Below are 17,072 nucleotides of genomic sequence, written 5' to 3'. Positions count from 1 at the left end.
AAAGCTATTTTGTCAACAAGTTAGTGTCATAAGATAACTATTGCTGGGGGGAGTTGTGTTCTAAAATAGACTAGTCTAGAGAGTATGAAAATTTGCCCCACAAAAGCATGTGGGTCAGTTTCACTTCCAAGAGCTAAATTAGTTTCTTGTGGAGGCTAGAGAAAGGCCAAGTTAGTTTCCGAACTACATAGAAAACTGCTAATGAACAGGTCCCACGTATTTCTTCCAAATTCTGATTCTGATAGCCTCGGGTTGACGTCTAACACACATCTTAGCTCATAAGGTGTAAATGTTAAATAAGATTATTATTATTATTGTTTAGAACAGAACTGGACTAAACCTCCTTGGAAACAAGCAAAATGTAGATGGAGAAATGAAAACGTCTCCCAGGACCTGGGAAAACAAAAACACAGTGTGTTATTTTTTTAAGCTCTTGTAAAATATTTGTGATTGGATACCAAAGCTGCTATATTTAGCAACTTCATACTGATGTTGTTTTCTTCTCTATTAATTTCACTGACTTCTACCACCCATCTGCCGTTATGGTTTGTGCTATCACACAACATAGAGGACTTTGCTGTTTTGTCCTTGATGAGTGTAAACACACTGTGCTTTAACAAATACTAAAATTACAACGAATTTGTGTGAGGAGTGAGGAGACCCTAGCAACAGCAAGAGACTGAAGAAAGTGTGAAAGTGGGAGGGAGGGGGGAAAGATGCAGAACATCAATAAATAATGGCCCTACTGAGGGGGTGGAAATATGGGCCTCGTTATCTTTGCACTGACGCCTTCATTTGCATTTGAGAAAATGAGGCTGCTACTAACTCTCTCTTTCACACACACACACACACACACACATATGGTGCACTCACAAACACATTTGCTCTCTTGGACCCACACAGGCTACAGTATATATCCTATTTATAGACTCTGTCATGCTTTTATTTTTTTCTATGCATGTTTATATTTCCATTAGTTTCCATTTCTTTCCTCCTATTTAGAATGTGTCATTGTGGCAGGTCTGGCCTGTTGTGTGACTGCAAGGCTACAGATATTTAGTCAGATTTAAAAAATAAAACTAAACCTTTGGTTTGCTAAGGACATAAAATAAAATTATTTTGAACACTGTGTCTTTCTGACATTAGAGAGCAAACAGCTGGAGTACACACACTACTCATTTTTTTTTAATGCTGGTGCTTTATTTTTACAGTCTATTGTGTGAATTAAGGTCCAAGTGTATTTATAGTAAAAACAAGCTGCAGTAAGAAATACTTTATAATACTAGTTGCTAACTAAAAAATGTAAGTGTAACTCTAAAATAACATTAGCATGTTTGGAAAAAAGGTACTATATCCATCCATTATTGTTTATTTTGAAGAGGGTTGCAGGGAGCTGGAGCCAATCCCAGCTGACACTGGGCCACATTAAAAAACATACTAAGAAATAGGTACTTTGTACAAAGACTATTGCTTTATCTACATCTGATGTAAAAAGTTGCCTTCCTTTTCTTAACAAGATGAGGCATGATATTCTTATCAGTGCACAAACTAGACTGATTAGTTTCAGTTTTTCATACCATTTAATTATTTTCCTATGAAAAACACAGCAATGTCCTGATCCAGCAGTTACAAATAGGGATAGAAACAGGACCCCATCTGCATCCAGGAGTCCTGGACATTTTTGCATAATTGTCTGCATGCATCTCATTGAGTCACTGACCACACTCATAAGATTACAGTTTACAGTTTATATAGTTTTAAGCATAAACTTTATTGCCAAGTATTAAAAAAAATACAAGGAACTTGACTCACGCTCAACAATGTCAAGATGCAACAATGTCACCATCCTCTAGAGAATGCAATTTGTTTCAAAGGACTTTCCATCTGGGTGGAACTCTTTAAAGCACCATTTATAGTTTATAAAAATATTCTAACCTCTAAACACATTCTGCAGAGGCTTTTTTAGGATCCATAACTGTTTCCTTTTTTTTCTTTTTTGGTTTCATCAGTGTAATTCAAAAACAAGTTTGCATGATCGCTGTGGTAGCTATTAAAGGAACATAGGTCAACACACAATGAAAGGATGCTCTTGGTTCAAGCATAGGTGCATTTCCAACTAGGGTTGTTCTCTGTGCAGCTTGTGTGTTCACATCTTTCCTCCAAACAAATGAAAAAAAAGACATGCAGGTTTGAGCCATATTCCCAGATGCTAAATATGGATGAGTTAAAGCAGAGGACAGGTTCCTGTAAAGATGTCATACCCCTAGAGAAAGACTCTAACACTATAGTATCATATGAAAGTGGCACAATTGAAAAAGAATTATGCAACACCAACTGCTACATCCTTTTGCTATGCATGTCTGCTGCAGCTGTGTCTGTATGTGTCTGTGTGTGTATGTGATGTTTCTCATTATCTAGTCAAGTCAGCATGAATAAAAGCTGAGGGAGCACAGTGATTTAGTAATTAATATTTTACTCTGTCTGCTACTTTGCTTAGAGACTGAGAGAGGAAAAAGGTGAGACAGACACTAAGGTTCACACAAAGAGATAAAGAGAATCGAGTTTGATTTCATGAGCAAACCACTAAATTAAACTGGACAGATAGTGAAAGGAATAATCTGGTGTACACTGTGTAATCAGTGTTATTGCAGAAGCTGCTGATGGGAAGAATCCAGTCCACTACTGAAAACAGAAAGTATGGCTTTGATGGATCCAGCTGACTCTCTCTCTCTCTCTTTCTCTCTCTCTCTCTTGCTCCCTGCCTGTGTCAGAGTGTTGTGACAGGCGAGTTGTCGGTGTTGTGGGAGTAGCTGTCTTAAAGTGTTCATTATCCTGTAAGGCTTCATTCTAGGGGGCAAACAAAGGCTGCTGTGAAATTGCAGCCTGTGCCTCCTCTCGGGTCATATAGTATAATCCACGCAAACACATGCACAGACCATAACTGCTACCTTCGGTGTACGTGCTTAACCCTTTGCAAGAGCCCAACAAACACAGAGCTTACTGACTGATGCTGATAAATACACAGGTGAATGTGAACGCAGCACATCCAGTTGTTGGAGACAGTTGATAATCACTGCTGACAAATCTAAACTAACCTCATTCTATAGTGGTAACCACTTTGAAACTATTAAAAATGTATCAGACTTGAGCTGGGAAACTGTTGCTACATGTTTAAAGAACCCAGAAAATACTTGTACCCTTGTAAAATGTTAGTTCTTTAAAATGATGAACTTCCTTTTAACATGGGCTGCTCTTAAAGTGCCTTAGAGTTTGTGTTACTTATTTATCTACTATATATTTCATTTGTATTTTGTGACATTCATGTGGACGGCAAAGTAAAAATTTCATTGTACAGGGAAACACGTTTCCTAACTGTGCATATGACAAATAAACACTTTGACCTTCAGCTAGGGCAGGACACCAATAAGGAATCAATCTGGTCTTTAATTTATTGGCTAAAATTTTTATTTGCATCCACTAGCATGAGGTCACCAATGAAGATACACAGTTTTTCAGATAGCAGCTACTTTCCAGGACATCGGGGTGTTTAGACTTTCCTCAGATTGTCTAGATGACTAAGTTAGAGCTTGAGGTCCAGCCAACAAATGCTTGCATTGACCTTAAAATGTAAATGTAATAAATAATATACAGGTTCACTTTAAGGTTTTCACTGGTTGTTTGATTGCTGTTATAAGGTTCACTAGCTCTGTCCATGGTGTATATGACCGCTGTGTGTCCTCCAGGCCTTGAATGAGTGCCAGGTTTTGGAAGGCAGGTAGTACCAACTGTTCAGGCAGCTGGTTTTTTTCTTAGCACAATATGGTTTTGTGATGAGGACAATTGATTTTGACTAGAATGATCATCTTAGTACAATTGTCTTAACTGGATATTTCTGTTTAACAGAAGTTTTCTTTTGGGAACAATGTTAGTAAGGGCATACACAGACATTTTAGGGGTTGCCCCTCCTTCCAACAAATGGAGATAATGTAATTATCTGAAGTTTTGGAGCTGGACCTGACCTGAACTTTACCTCAATGAAACCACCATACTTCTGCTTTCACTTTTCTTTAACCCCCCCACCCTTTTTTTATTCTAACCTTTTTCCCTCTGTTCGTCTATCCCTGCTGGGGGTCTGCCAGTGACCAAGAGCAGCGTGGGCCTCCTTATCCTGCCCCCAAACTGTCACGTACACAAGTAACCAAGTATGCACAAGCATTCCAATGTCTTTACTTCCATTCACATTTAATGTGGGCAGGTCCCTGCTAGTGAATTATATATTTCAAAAAAGTTACCTGCAGTAGCACATCTCTGCATTAGCACTGAAATTATAAGCCTATATATGGTTTGAGGCAAAATATTAATGACAGTAAGATCAGATGAATTGTTAAACTTTCAAATGTGAGTTTTTAATTGCCTAGATTGTTGTAGTGAAATGACAGTTGGCTTGCCAGCAACTACCAGTAGATTTTGGTCATTCCTTGTTGATGCAGGCCTATGAGCATTAGCCTAACGCACTTTTAATAATCATTCAGAGCCTAATAGTTATAGCACACTTTTACTAAACTATTATGCAAAGATCCACAATGAAAATTGTTTAAAAACTAATATATAAAACTAAAAATAGTTTTAAAAACTGTCCTTCAAAAGGGCACTTATCAAGTCAGAGAGTAAAAGTGCAAGTGCATGAGCACCACACCACCACTCTTTCTCTGCACATGCTAGAATTTTAGGCTTTACTGACCTTATTGTGTTTTCCTCAGGTAATAGGTTTTCACTGACCTCCTTTGGGGCTCTTTACATCTCTGATGTTCAGAAGGAGGACGCCCTGTCCACATACCGGTGCATCACCAAACATAAGTACAGTGGCGAGACACGGCAAAGTAATGGTGCCAGGCTCTCCGTAATGGGTGAGAAGCTTTCTGTTTTCAGTTTGCTCATGCTAATCTGGTATCTGTCTTTGTCTTGACAGCAATTATAATCCTATCTCTGTCCTCTAGACCCCAATGAGTCCTCACCCACTATCCTGGACAGTTTCCAAGCATGGGAGGTGTATGCAGGCCAGAGCATCGAGCTCCCCTGTATAGCGGGAGGTTACCCCAGCCCCACCGTGCGCTGGCTGAAAGATGGTCGCTCACTGCCCTCGGATGCCCGCTGGACACGACGTTTGACAGGTCTGACCATCAGTGACCTGAGGCAGGAGGACAGTGGCAGCTATGCCTGCGAGGTCACCAACAGTTTTGGCTCAAAAGAGGTGTCTGGACAGCTTCATGTTATAGGTGTGTGAGCACTACTACACAGTCACACACACACAATCTGACAGACTCCCATGCTGTCTTCTCAGTAACCAGCCAGGCAGACAGACACATTCACAAACCCCTTTTTTTGTTGTTGTTTTTTGTTTGAGGCACACATATAAGTTGCACACTGAGTGTGTCTCTAACAAACATGTGTGTGGCCCGTCATGTCAGATCTCAAAAAGAGAGATGGGGCAGTAATTCACTGAGACTGAATCAGTAACACAGCTGCTGGCACCATTCACCATCAAGGAGAAGGAAGGTGAGGAAGATGGAGATAAAGACAAGGGATGGGTCACAGAAGAAGTGGTCAGACATCCAGACAGTGTTGGAATGACATTACCTTCACTAAGTAACTACAAGATAATAAGAGAGGTGGAAAGTACACAACGAAACAAAGAGTGGGAGGAGGCAAGACAGGAGGAGACTAGAGAGGCGGTAGGCTTTGCCAGTGGGCACATCATGGCAGAACACTCTGTGACTCTGACAGGGTGAGGGGGGTTTGGAGGCACAGCAATGGCCCCCAGCATTCACCACCAGCTGCCTTATTGCTCACTGACATTTGCACACACACACACATGTGCATATACACTCTTGCGCACACACACAAAAAAGTGGACAGAGATGTGAAGAGATATCTCCAGCTGCTTTTTTAATGAGTGTGTCAAACTGATTGAGTCACCATCGCTGAATGTACTCTCCCTCTTTCTCTCTCTGTGTCTATGAATGTAAATGCCTACTGTATGGATACATGCAGCATGTCATGTTTTGAACCAAGCTTTTTTTCTTTCTACAGCAGTAATACACAATTGTAATAATTCAATATTTATTTTGAAGCATAAAAAATGCAAAAGAAAATGTGCCCTCTGGAGTGTTTTCTGGTTATGTGTTAAAACAAACATGTTTCAGATATGTTTCTGACTCCATGCATCTTTCTCTCAGATCCACTGCGAGTGACCTTATCCCCTAAGAATCTGAAAACGGGCATCAGCAGCACACTGTTTTTCACCTGCACTGTGGAGGGCTCTCCAGAATACACCATCACCTGGTACAGGAACACAGAGCCCATCATCCCTGACCAGCACATCTCAATCCAGGGACAACACAATGACACCCTACAGATCACTGCAGCACAGAAGTTCCACTCTGGGGCCTACCAGTGCTTCGCCTCCCGAAAGGGCCACACCGCTCAGGACTTTTCCATTATTCTGTTAGAGGGTATGTGGACAAAGATCATCAATGAAGTGCAAGTTCCATGCAAATAGGAATGCATTTTATGATTTCATCTTAACAGCAAAATGACAGGGAACCATGAGCTTCACATTTAAAGCCTTTACTTTATGGTTGACTTTTTTCTTTATCTGAATGGTGATGCATGAATTGTTTGCCATTCCAAATGTCATAGACACATAAGTAGGATACCGCAGAGCTGTGTATCACTGAAGAAATACACAAAATCATTTGGCTATAAAAATGCAGCAGAGATGGTGACACAAAGATCTAAATCCAAGCTGTTAGACATTCTGGATTTCACAGCTTCACACCACTCTGTCTTTATGTTCTTCTGTATTATGTCTCTTTCTCACTGACTCTCTCATTCTCCTCTCAGATGGTACTCCTCGCATTGTGTCTTCCTTCAGCGAGCGGGTGGTGAATCCCGGCGAGCCTTTCTCCCTCATGTGTGCAGGCAAAGGAGCACCACCTCCCTCCATTACCTGGACACTGGATGACGAGCCCGTGGTACGAGACTCCACCTACAAGACCAGCCAGTACACCCTGTCGGACGGCCTGACTGTGTCACATGTCAATGTCAGCAGCCCGCTCATTCGAGATGGGGGAGTGTATCGTTGCATTGCACGCAACTCGGCCGGTAGCGCAGAGTACCAAGCGCGCATAAACGTAAGAGGTGCCTGTCTGCTTTTCAATATAAATGCACTCTACACCTGACTCTATACAAATACTCAGGGGCAGTGAGCATCTCTCTATATGTCTGTCTATTTATCTATGTCTATTTATTTATCTTTCTAGACAAAATATAAACAATCACCTAGATAGACAGAATATTTGATTAGGCTACAAACAACAAATATCATCAGTGATAATAAAGGGAGCATCACTAACCTCCCTCTCCACCTGTCAATTTGCCCCAATCCCCTCGACCTTGATCCTTTCACCTCCTGTCTCCATGGCTGCTCCCTTACTCTGCCATGACCTCCTTCACCTCATCTGCCCCTCTCTCCAACCTCTGTGTCTCTCTCTGTCTCCTCCCTCCATCCCCTCCCTCTATTCCCTGTGTCTCCAGGTCCACCTCGAATCAGACCCATGCGGGACATCACTGCAGTGGCTGGCAGGAATACCTACATAACGTGCCGTGTGATTGGGTACCCGTATTATTCCATCAAGTGGCTGAAGGACGGCATGCAGCTGCCTGATAATCATCGTCAAGTGGTGTTTGAGAATGGCACCCTAAGGCTGACAGACGTGCAGAAGGGCGCGGACGAGGGCACCTACTTGTGTAGCGTTCTGATCCAGCCCCAGGTGTCAATCAACCAGACTGTTCACGTCACTGTCAAAGGTATGACAAGACTGGATTGAAATAATAATGGATAATGTTTTAAGATAAATATACATCCAATTTATGAATCTAAATCATGACGTGGCACTACAATAGAGGTAGAGTGGCACATCCGCTAAATACAGTTTCACCCGATTTTCCCAGAACAAGTATTCCTACTATAATGGGCATTTCTTTGTGCATAACCAAAATACATTTCTCCTAAAATTGTAGTGAAAAACAAATGTGTACAAAAAACCTGAAATCGCCAACAGTGGTTTCTTTGTGGAATGAGGTAATCATGGTAGCAGGGCAGCTGCAGAGGTGTTTAAGGGTGTGTACATGTGCCTGCATGTGAGTGTGTCCCTGATTTAATTAGATGAATAATAATGAAGCCTAGATTAAATCCCCCAGATGTCTCAGCTGTAGTACCCCCACCCCAGCCTTCATTACTATGGCAATGGAATGACTTCCTTCTGCCAACTGGACTCTAACCAGAGCAGCTATTATGGGCTGCAGGAGATGGAGGCTGAAGGGTGGGGATAGAAGAGGGGCCCACTGGCCAATGACCTTCTATCTCTCTCAGCATTGCTCCAGATGGCCACAGTGCCGTTCTTCCGCATCTATCGCTGCCTATATGCCTCTGACTTTCTGCGCTCTCCCTCTTCCCCCTAGTGCCGCCGCTCATCCAGCCCTTTGATATCCCCTCTACCTCAGTGGGGAAGCTCATGTACATTGCCTGTGTGGTGTCATCTGGGGACATGCCCATACGCATCACCTGGCACAAAGACGGCCAGCTCATTGTGCCAGGCTCTGCCTCTGGCGTCGCAATAGAGACCAAAGAGTTCATGAGCTCCCTGCAAATCTCCAAGGTGACACTGAAGCACAATGGAAACTACACCTGCATCGCCAGCAATGCCGCCGCCACTGTCAGCTGGGAAAGACAGTTGATTGTTACTGGTGAGGGACTGAGAAAGAATGGACTGAAGGGAGAATGGCATAAAGATAATGAATTAGGTCAGATCAGATGTGCCATCTGATGTAATGAGGGAGATTAAATTTGAAGATGTTATTTTAGGAATCATCTCGTTTTCTACCTGTAAGACTGCAAGACTTTCTTTTAGTTCGTCTGCAGTATTTAGGTTAATCACCTCTTTTTGTTTCTCAGTGCCACCACGTTTTGTGGTTCAGCCAAACAACCAGGACTGTATATATGGCAAAGCTGGAGTTCTCAACTGCTCTGTGGAGGGTTATCCACCTCCAAAAGTCATGTGGAAACATGCCAAAGGTAAAATCAGCACATCATCCTTACAATATTACAATAACAACATCACCTGAACAACGAAAAAATAAGGCAGTGACATGTGTTTGCTGTGTGTTTTATGGTTTTTTTGGGAACCCTCAGCAGTATCACCCAGTCCCTCTAACTGGCCGTATCCAGGTCATGTCTAACGGCTCTCTGCTCATTCGACATGTGCTTGAGGATGACCGAGGGTACTACCTCTGTCAGGCCTCCAATGGAGTGGGCTCAGACATCAGTAAGAGCATGATCCTCACTGTCAAGAGTAAGTTTCAATTATTCTTTTTTTAAAACCACATCTCTTGATGGTACAAACTGTATACAGAGACTTAGCTTTTTAGAGGGGAATCAGTGATGCTAAGATGCACTTTTGCCCCAGGCTAATGTACTGAACCTTGTTTCTGTACTGCACATCCTTAATTGTGGGTGTGCTTGCTATTGATTGATGTGTTCCAGCTGCCGGTCTGTAGCTCCTGAATATTTGGTGGGAAGAAGGGTAAATGAATTAGTGATGACAACAACACCGCAGGAACCCTTCAATCAATAATCTACAGTATGTCTGAGGAAAGCAGATAAAAAAGAAGCAAGAACATGAAAAAAAGAAGAGAAGAAGAAGAAAGCAGATAGAGAGGAAGTAGTGTAAGAAGACCAGCGGGGTTTGAAGCGTGAAATGAAAATGGAGAATGAAGGGCAGAAATAAAGATGTCTATACATCTGTAAACTATTCTCATTTTCCAACATCACATCACCTTTCCCATTCGTCTCATTACTTCATATCATAATATGACACTGGAATGTGTCTGTGATTCTGCTTAGTTCCTGCCATGATCACCAGCCACCCCAACACCACCATGGCAAGGAAGGGCCAGACGAAGGAACTGAACTGCACAGCACGGGGGGAGCAGCCCATTATTATTCGCTGGGAGAGAGGGGACACAGTCATCGATGCTGAAAGAAACCCCCATTACTCTATAACCATTAACAAGAAAGGAGACGAAGTCATCTCCACCCTAAAGGTCAGAAACAGAGCGCAACACTGAGCAGACCCTGAATCACCGTCTGAGAAGTGCTTACCTTAATACTGCAAAGAGAAAACGGAGCAAAGAGTAATGGCATAAGGAGGGTAAAGTGCCTGTTAATTAGGTAATTTAGCCTAATGATCACTTTTTAACTTTAGATACAGATGTGAGAGTGGAATCAATCTTTTCATCTAACTCTTGGCAAAAAAGGGAATAAGTATATGTCTCAGTATGTGAAACAATTAATTTCACTGTACAGGGAAACGCATTTCCTCACTGTGCATATGACAATAAACGCTTGACAAGTGACTACATTATGACATTTTTACAAATATTTTATAAAAAAATTCCTTAAATAATCTGACTTTGTCGATTCAGGCTTTTAGGCTAATGCTAATTTAAATATATTTTTGCAGAAGATTTTTGTGCTGTGCTGCATTTCCTTTTAGGTATATTGTAACCTCATCCTTTTTGTGTTGATGATGTTCACAGCTGAACCCGGCTGAGCGAGGAGATTCTGTCTTCTTCTCCTGCCATGCCATCAACTCTTATGGAGAGGGTCGAGGGCTCATCCAACTCACTGTGCAAGGTATCTATACCCTATGCTTTACAAATCTTATATAAACAGCCCAATGAAAAAAATGATAGAGAATCAGATCTGGGGGCAAAACGTGTCTTTCTCACACACACAGAACCACCAGATCCCCCTGAGCTGGAAGTGAGGGAGGTGAAGGATAGGAGTATGAATCTGCGCTGGATCCAAAGGTTTGATGGAAACAGCATTATCACCAGCTATGACATAGAGTACAAAAACAAATCAGGTATGCATCCTAAATGTAAATATGCATGTAGATTTTCTTTTTAATTACATGTGTTAAAAATCTGAAATATGTTTAAAACATATTTTTAAAATGTATTTGCCAGATACATGGGATCACATGTACACAACCAGGAACATCTCCCCCACCAACAACCAGGCCAACATCGTAGAGCTGCACCCTGCTTGTGTTTACAGCATCCGCATGTACTCCTACAACAAGATTGGCCGCAGCCTTCACAGTAAAGAGCTTACAATCAGTACTGAAGAAGCACGTAAGGGATTCATTTTAGCTGTCTCTCATGCTTGCTGTACTTTTTATCTATAGGGAGTTAGACTATCAGTATTGATAGTGACACATTTTGGGCATTTTCATCAACAGCACCTGACGGGCCACCAATGGACGTGATCCTCCAACCGATGACATCCCAGAGCATACGGGTTACGTGGAGGGTAAAATCACTGTTGTTATTACTTGAATACAATGTGTATTATTACATAGGGCTTATTTACGACTGCAGATCACTATAAAATATCAAGTGAACACACACCTCTGTCTGCACAAAAGTTCATTTAATAAGTATTACTTTTCTAACCAAAACAAAAACATTTCTTTCAGTCTCCTAAGAAGGAGCTGCAGAATGGGGTTATTCGAGGCTACCAGATCGGTTACAGAGAAAATGGTCCAGGCAGCAATGGCCAGTACAGTATAGTGGAGATGAAAGCTACAGGGGACAGTGAAGTGTACACCTTGGACAACCTAAAGAAGTTTGCACAGTATGGCGTGGTGGTCCAGGCCTTCAACAGAGCTGGGACTGGCCCATCCAGTACTGAGATCAACGCCACCACGCTGGAAGATGGTAAAAAAAAAAAAAAGCAGAAGGGAAGATGAAGAAAAAAGACAGTAGACTGCTCATTGTGGGAGAGAGTGTGAGTGAGAGGACATGAGGGAAAGCAGAAAGAAAGAGAATGGAAAAGGTCCAAAGTGCATACTGTATTGTGTATCTCTCTAATGTGTCAAAAAGAATAGCAAATGCAGAAACAGGATAGAAGACACACAATAAATGAGCACAGTTAACATACATATGTAGGCACACATACTCAAACAAAATGGTAGAAATGAATTTGCAGCACATCCCCCATTATTCAGGCAACTTTAATTAGCACCCTCATTAGGCTGGCAGACAGTGAGAGAGGAACAAGGAACCCTGTTACTCCCTAAATATCTGCCCACTTCACCTTTTCTTCCTCTTCCTCTCCTTTTCTTTATTTTCCTCTTCCTCCATTTTGGTTCCTTTCTCATCATTTTCCCATCTATTGCATGTTTTTATTTCTTAACATGTTATAGGGATCCTCTCTGTGATGACAGACATCCTTATCATGGTACAGTAACAGTAATAGTAATGGTAACTGTCCAGATAGGTAGTATGCAGCTCATCCCACCCACCTCATCTGAATTTTAACCCCTTTAGGGTGTAGCTGTTTTACTATTCATGCTGCTCTCACTACACTTCCTCCCCTTCTCTCCCCAGCGCTCTAAAAGCTAGCAGCGAACAAGGAGCTATTGAGATCTAATTGGAGTTTATTTGACTGATTTATTTCAGCAAAGATTGCCTGTCCTTTGAGGTTTTGAGTAGTCATTAATTATCAGCAGTTCCGTTGCCATGCTAGATCAGTCCGGCCTTCTTAGTTGAAATCATTAAAACAACCACAAAATGTGTATGTTTGAGCCATGCAGCACTAACAATCACCCCCTGCTCTCTCCAGTGCCCAGTGAGCCTCCACAGAATGTGCGTGCCATCTCAGTGACGTCAGATGAAGCGGTGATTACGTGGGCTGAGCCTCCACGGCTGACACTGCACGGTGTGCTGAAAGGCTACCGGGTTGTGTTTTGGTCCCTCTTCGCTGACGGAGGTGGGTGCTGTGGGGGCCAGGCCCAGTGGCCAATGCAGAGTAATTATCACCTACTGCATCTCACTCTGAACCTCACCAACCTCCCACCCACTTCCTTCTTCGTCAGTGTTGTGAGTCAGAACGTGTTAGTGTGCCTGCACCTTTCTCGTAAAGCACTTCCCATTCCTGTGCATCTTTAACTTGTTATTGTTTGCCCTTGTTTCCTTGTCTTAAATTTTTTAGAAAATACAGTAGTTGAGCATATTTGTGTTTCTACTGTATGTCTGTTCAAATCAGTCTTCTAACAATTGTTTATATTCAGTTAATTTGCATTAGCAGTTAGCAGCATTGGCAGATAATGGCAGATAATGGGAATAAAAGCACAATAACATTTTCTCAGTTATGTTTAATGAAGTACTAATTAAGCACTTTGCTAAGCTAAAGGAATGATTGTGGAGTGAAACAGGATGCAGCGTCTTCTCCAAAATTTAACCAAAACCACAATCTATAATTAAAGGTATAGCTGGCGTTCCTGGAAAAAAACTGCAAGAAGAAGTTTGATTTTGAAAGTAGTCGACCAAAGAAAACTCACCCTTTCATTCTCACTTCTCTCCAAAGCCACTAATCCCAAACAAAACAAAACTGGCAACTGTCTGTCCAGCAGAAATACGGCCACCATGGCATCACTTTTCATCCCTTTTATTCTCTCAATTCTCACCATCATTCAAAAGTCACACCAATGTTAGTTCTTGTTTCACTTCTTGCTGAATCCAGCTTGTTTTTTTCTTGAATTTTCCAAAAGCTGCTGTGGCTACCTTCTGTGCCATAGCTTGCTAGCTTTTGCTATAACAGATCGTTAACATGTCTGACTACCTGGCCTTGCGGGAGACTCTTGGCTCATGCAATGAGTGCAAGGGCAGAGTGTGCGCAAGTAGGAAGTTAGGTTGACAGGCAGGTAGGCTGTCCAGTGGTTGTGCTCAGGTCAGTTAAAATTACTGGTCAGGCTTTTTACAGCCCTGCTACTGCCACATATGACAGACTTTTTTTCCTTTATGTTGTCAGTGCATGTATTCATTGCCATCGGGATGAAAAGAAAATTTCAAGAAATGTAGCAAAAAATGCTTCTGAAATGAATCAACAACATTACCTTTAATCAAGTCTTTGCTTCAAAACTTTGTACTTTGTCTAACCAACCCTCCACCTTGACATCCTCCCTACAACAGCCTTGTAATCCAGGCAGTCATCATGTTTCCTCCAAAATATTTTAGCAAAGCAAGAGTTGGTCTGTGTTGCCTCTCCACCTGTACTTTCTAAGACAAGTTTCTTTCTTCTTGTTCTCCTACAGAATGGGGAGAGATGCAAAATATCACCACCACCCGTGAACAGGTAGAGCTGCGAGGGTTGGAGAAGTTCACTAACTACAGTGTTCAGGTGCTGGCCTACACACAAGCTGGAGACGGAGTCCGCAGCAATGTCCTGTATATCCAAACCCACGAGGACCGTGAGTTTGCACACAAACAGAACTCCAAACAAAAATATATCACCATTTATTTTATTTGTTTCTATATTTGATTGCTGAAAAGTGTGGGGGTGAGGGTAAAGCTGCATGGGAAATGGTAGGGGACTGATAAAAAAGGGGTGCTCGGGTGTCTCTCAAACCCAGGACAAAAGCTCATTTATGCTATGAAGCTCCATTAGCAGTGCTAATGGGAATTAAGAGGCTTTGGATCCACAGCTCAGGGCTGAGGGAGGGCTGGTCGGAGATACTAGGGGAGAGGTGGGGTGTTCTCTCGGAGCATATACCATCCAGGACTCAGCCATCAGCCTGGCTTTGTATCCTTTCCACAAGCCCTCTTGCCATAGGCATAGGGATTAACTCTTCTTGGATTAGAGAGAATTAATTTTGTGCTTACACCATTGGAGGCGTGATTACAGCCGGATCTATGTCTCTTTATAGAAGAAGAGGGGGTGGGGCCTTGGGGTTGAAGATGGAAAGATGGTGATAACACAGTATAATCTTAGCTGATAAAATAAATAAGACATAAAAGGCATAACAGAAATGTCAGTTTTATTTCTAAGACAAATTAAAGTAGATTGCTAGACTTGCACTCTTTGTGTATTTGGTTGAGTGAATTAGCCTTTTACATATATTCCTTTCATTGGCACAGTAGCACATGGGGCTGTTCACTCAGCACCATTGCGCCTCTCTTCCTCATCGTCACACAGGCCATGCTGACTGTGCAGCAGACTGTCTGTCTGTCTGTCTGGATTCCTGGGCAGAATTTGGGCACCAGATGGGACCTAGCTCTCCCTCCTCCCACTGCTACTTTGACAAATAGGTCCAGTTATGATAATGATGACTGCCTCCTCTGCTTCTCCCCACCACCACCATCATCTCTCCCCCAGGAGCTGCACCTATCATTCTCACCATTCTTTCATCCCTGCCTCCCTCTTTTAAAACCTCTATTGCTGCATGTATCCTTTCTGAATTTGTGTTGTTCCTATCCTGTGTTCCTGTGTGTTGTTCCTTGTGCAATGTGCAGGAGTCCGAGGATACGGGCTGGATGAATGATCGCAGGGCCTCACATACAAGAAAAAGAGGAACTGATGAATGGAATCAGAGAGTTGGGTCTTACACTGTGGTAGTCTTGTTCTGTAGACCCCAGATGAGGCCCCCTGTCAGGTGCAGGTTATTTATGGTGGGAATTGAATAGGCTTGACCCCCTACTGTAAGGCCAATGTGACAAAAGCATTATTGTTCACCTTTCACAGTTTCCAGTGTCTTGATGTGTTTTTTTTAAGTGTGCATCTATTTTAAATTCTTTTTGCGCCTTTGACTTGTAAGAGTAATAAGAGTATTAAGAGGTTTCCTGTGTCAAGCTGAAATGGCTAGCAGAGGATCAGACACTATTGTCTAATCTGTTTGTAGGCTGGAGAGTTAAGAGTATGTTGGGTGTCACAGAGTCAGAACTGCTGACCAATGCCTGAATGAGCATATGTTACGGCCATCCATCCAAGGGGAGTTCTTCCAAGTCCTCCCAGACCGGCTTAGTGTAGGATAAGACTACCACTCTGCAAACAAGCCTGCTCACTTTAATAGGCATCCAACACCCAACAGCTACAGATATACAAACTCAAAAACATACAGAAGCAAGTGCATAAAGGCATGTTTGCCATGCTGATGTTCCTATGTTTCTCTCTAGTTCCTGGTCCACCAGCTGGCATCAAAGCAGTTCCCGCTTCACCGAGTAGTGTGTTTGTGTCCTGGTTGCCTCCTCACAAACCAAATGGTGTTATCCGGAAGTATACCATCTACTGCTCCAGTCCAGGGTCTGGACAGCCAGTAAGTCTCTGATCTGTGGGTGTGGCCAGTAGAAAGCGTTCCAGGGGATTGAGAAGCAAGAAATTTGTGAACTTGATAAAAATCTATGGATATAATTAATTTGTAACCACTCTTATTAATTGAACCTGTACATATGTGTGTGTGTGTGTGTGTGTGTGTCTTTCACTGTGTTTGCACCATTGCTTTATTTCCTGCCCTCCCAGATGAACAGATGAGGTTGTCTTGGCAACGTGATGAGACGTAGATATGCAAATGAGGCAGGGAGCAAGCTCACACATGCACACTGCCGCATCAGAAACACACCTTCACAGACACTTCACATTTTGATATTTTCTATTTATACACATATGTGTGGAATTTCATGTGGGATTAGATCATGTGCACCACAAACACCAGCACATGGTGAAATCTGATGTGAGACTAGAATCTCACTTTCTTTATTATTCACAAATACTCCTCCATCTCTGTGCATGAGTGCCATGTAAATGAGCACAGGCAGGGAGGAGCAAGGGAGGGAGGGAGGGGGGTAGAGGAGGCTGAGAGAGAGAAAAAGACACCATTAGAGATAGGGAGAGACCGAGGGGAAATGAGAGAAAAAGAGAGGGATGAGGGGAGAGGATGAGGGGGAGAGAGTCAGGGAAGAAGGGAGGAGCGGAGGAGGGTATCCGTCACATCGAGATGAGAGTGCTTTTGTCCGTCTTTTCATTATCTCCCTGTATCACTCCCTGGATCATCACAACACCGTCGCTATGCTGGAGGAATGTTCGAATGCACCCCCTACACACACACACACACACACACACACACACACACACACAAACTCATACCCCCCCCTTCCCCTCCTCCTCTCCT

The 17,072-nt window shown here is 42.6% G+C and overlaps 1 protein-coding gene across 1 annotated transcript in view; it reads left to right on the top strand.

Moving 5' to 3' along the window:
• LOC109959494 (Down syndrome cell adhesion molecule-like protein 1 homolog) overlaps window positions 1–17,072 on the top strand; it is a 52,545-nt gene that overhangs the window by 25,890 nt on the left and 9,583 nt on the right. Inside the window, exons 4-20 of the mRNA XM_020598916.1 lie at window positions 4,761–4,907; window positions 4,998–5,276; window positions 6,237–6,512; window positions 6,904–7,200; window positions 7,597–7,869; window positions 8,524–8,808; window positions 9,017–9,141; window positions 9,242–9,413; window positions 9,965–10,164; window positions 10,660–10,756; window positions 10,860–10,988; window positions 11,092–11,259; window positions 11,367–11,437; window positions 11,604–11,844; window positions 12,752–12,898; window positions 14,223–14,378; window positions 16,081–16,220. Of these exons, the coding sequence (XP_020454572.1) occupies window positions 4,761–4,907; window positions 4,998–5,276; window positions 6,237–6,512; window positions 6,904–7,200; window positions 7,597–7,869; window positions 8,524–8,808; window positions 9,017–9,141; window positions 9,242–9,413; window positions 9,965–10,164; window positions 10,660–10,756; window positions 10,860–10,988; window positions 11,092–11,259; window positions 11,367–11,437; window positions 11,604–11,844; window positions 12,752–12,898; window positions 14,223–14,378; window positions 16,081–16,220 (3,203 nt within the window). The remainder of the gene's footprint in view (window positions 1–4,760; window positions 4,908–4,997; window positions 5,277–6,236; window positions 6,513–6,903; window positions 7,201–7,596; window positions 7,870–8,523; window positions 8,809–9,016; window positions 9,142–9,241; window positions 9,414–9,964; window positions 10,165–10,659; window positions 10,757–10,859; window positions 10,989–11,091; window positions 11,260–11,366; window positions 11,438–11,603; window positions 11,845–12,751; window positions 12,899–14,222; window positions 14,379–16,080; window positions 16,221–17,072) is intronic.

The sequence above is a fragment of the Monopterus albus genome, unplaced genomic scaffold (assembly GCF_001952655.1).
Source record: "Monopterus albus unplaced genomic scaffold, M_albus_1.0 scaffold39.1, whole genome shotgun sequence".
Classification (NCBI taxonomy): domain Eukaryota; kingdom Metazoa; phylum Chordata; class Actinopteri; order Synbranchiformes; family Synbranchidae; genus Monopterus; species Monopterus albus.
This window is presented reverse-complemented; position numbering and strand designations above follow the sequence as displayed.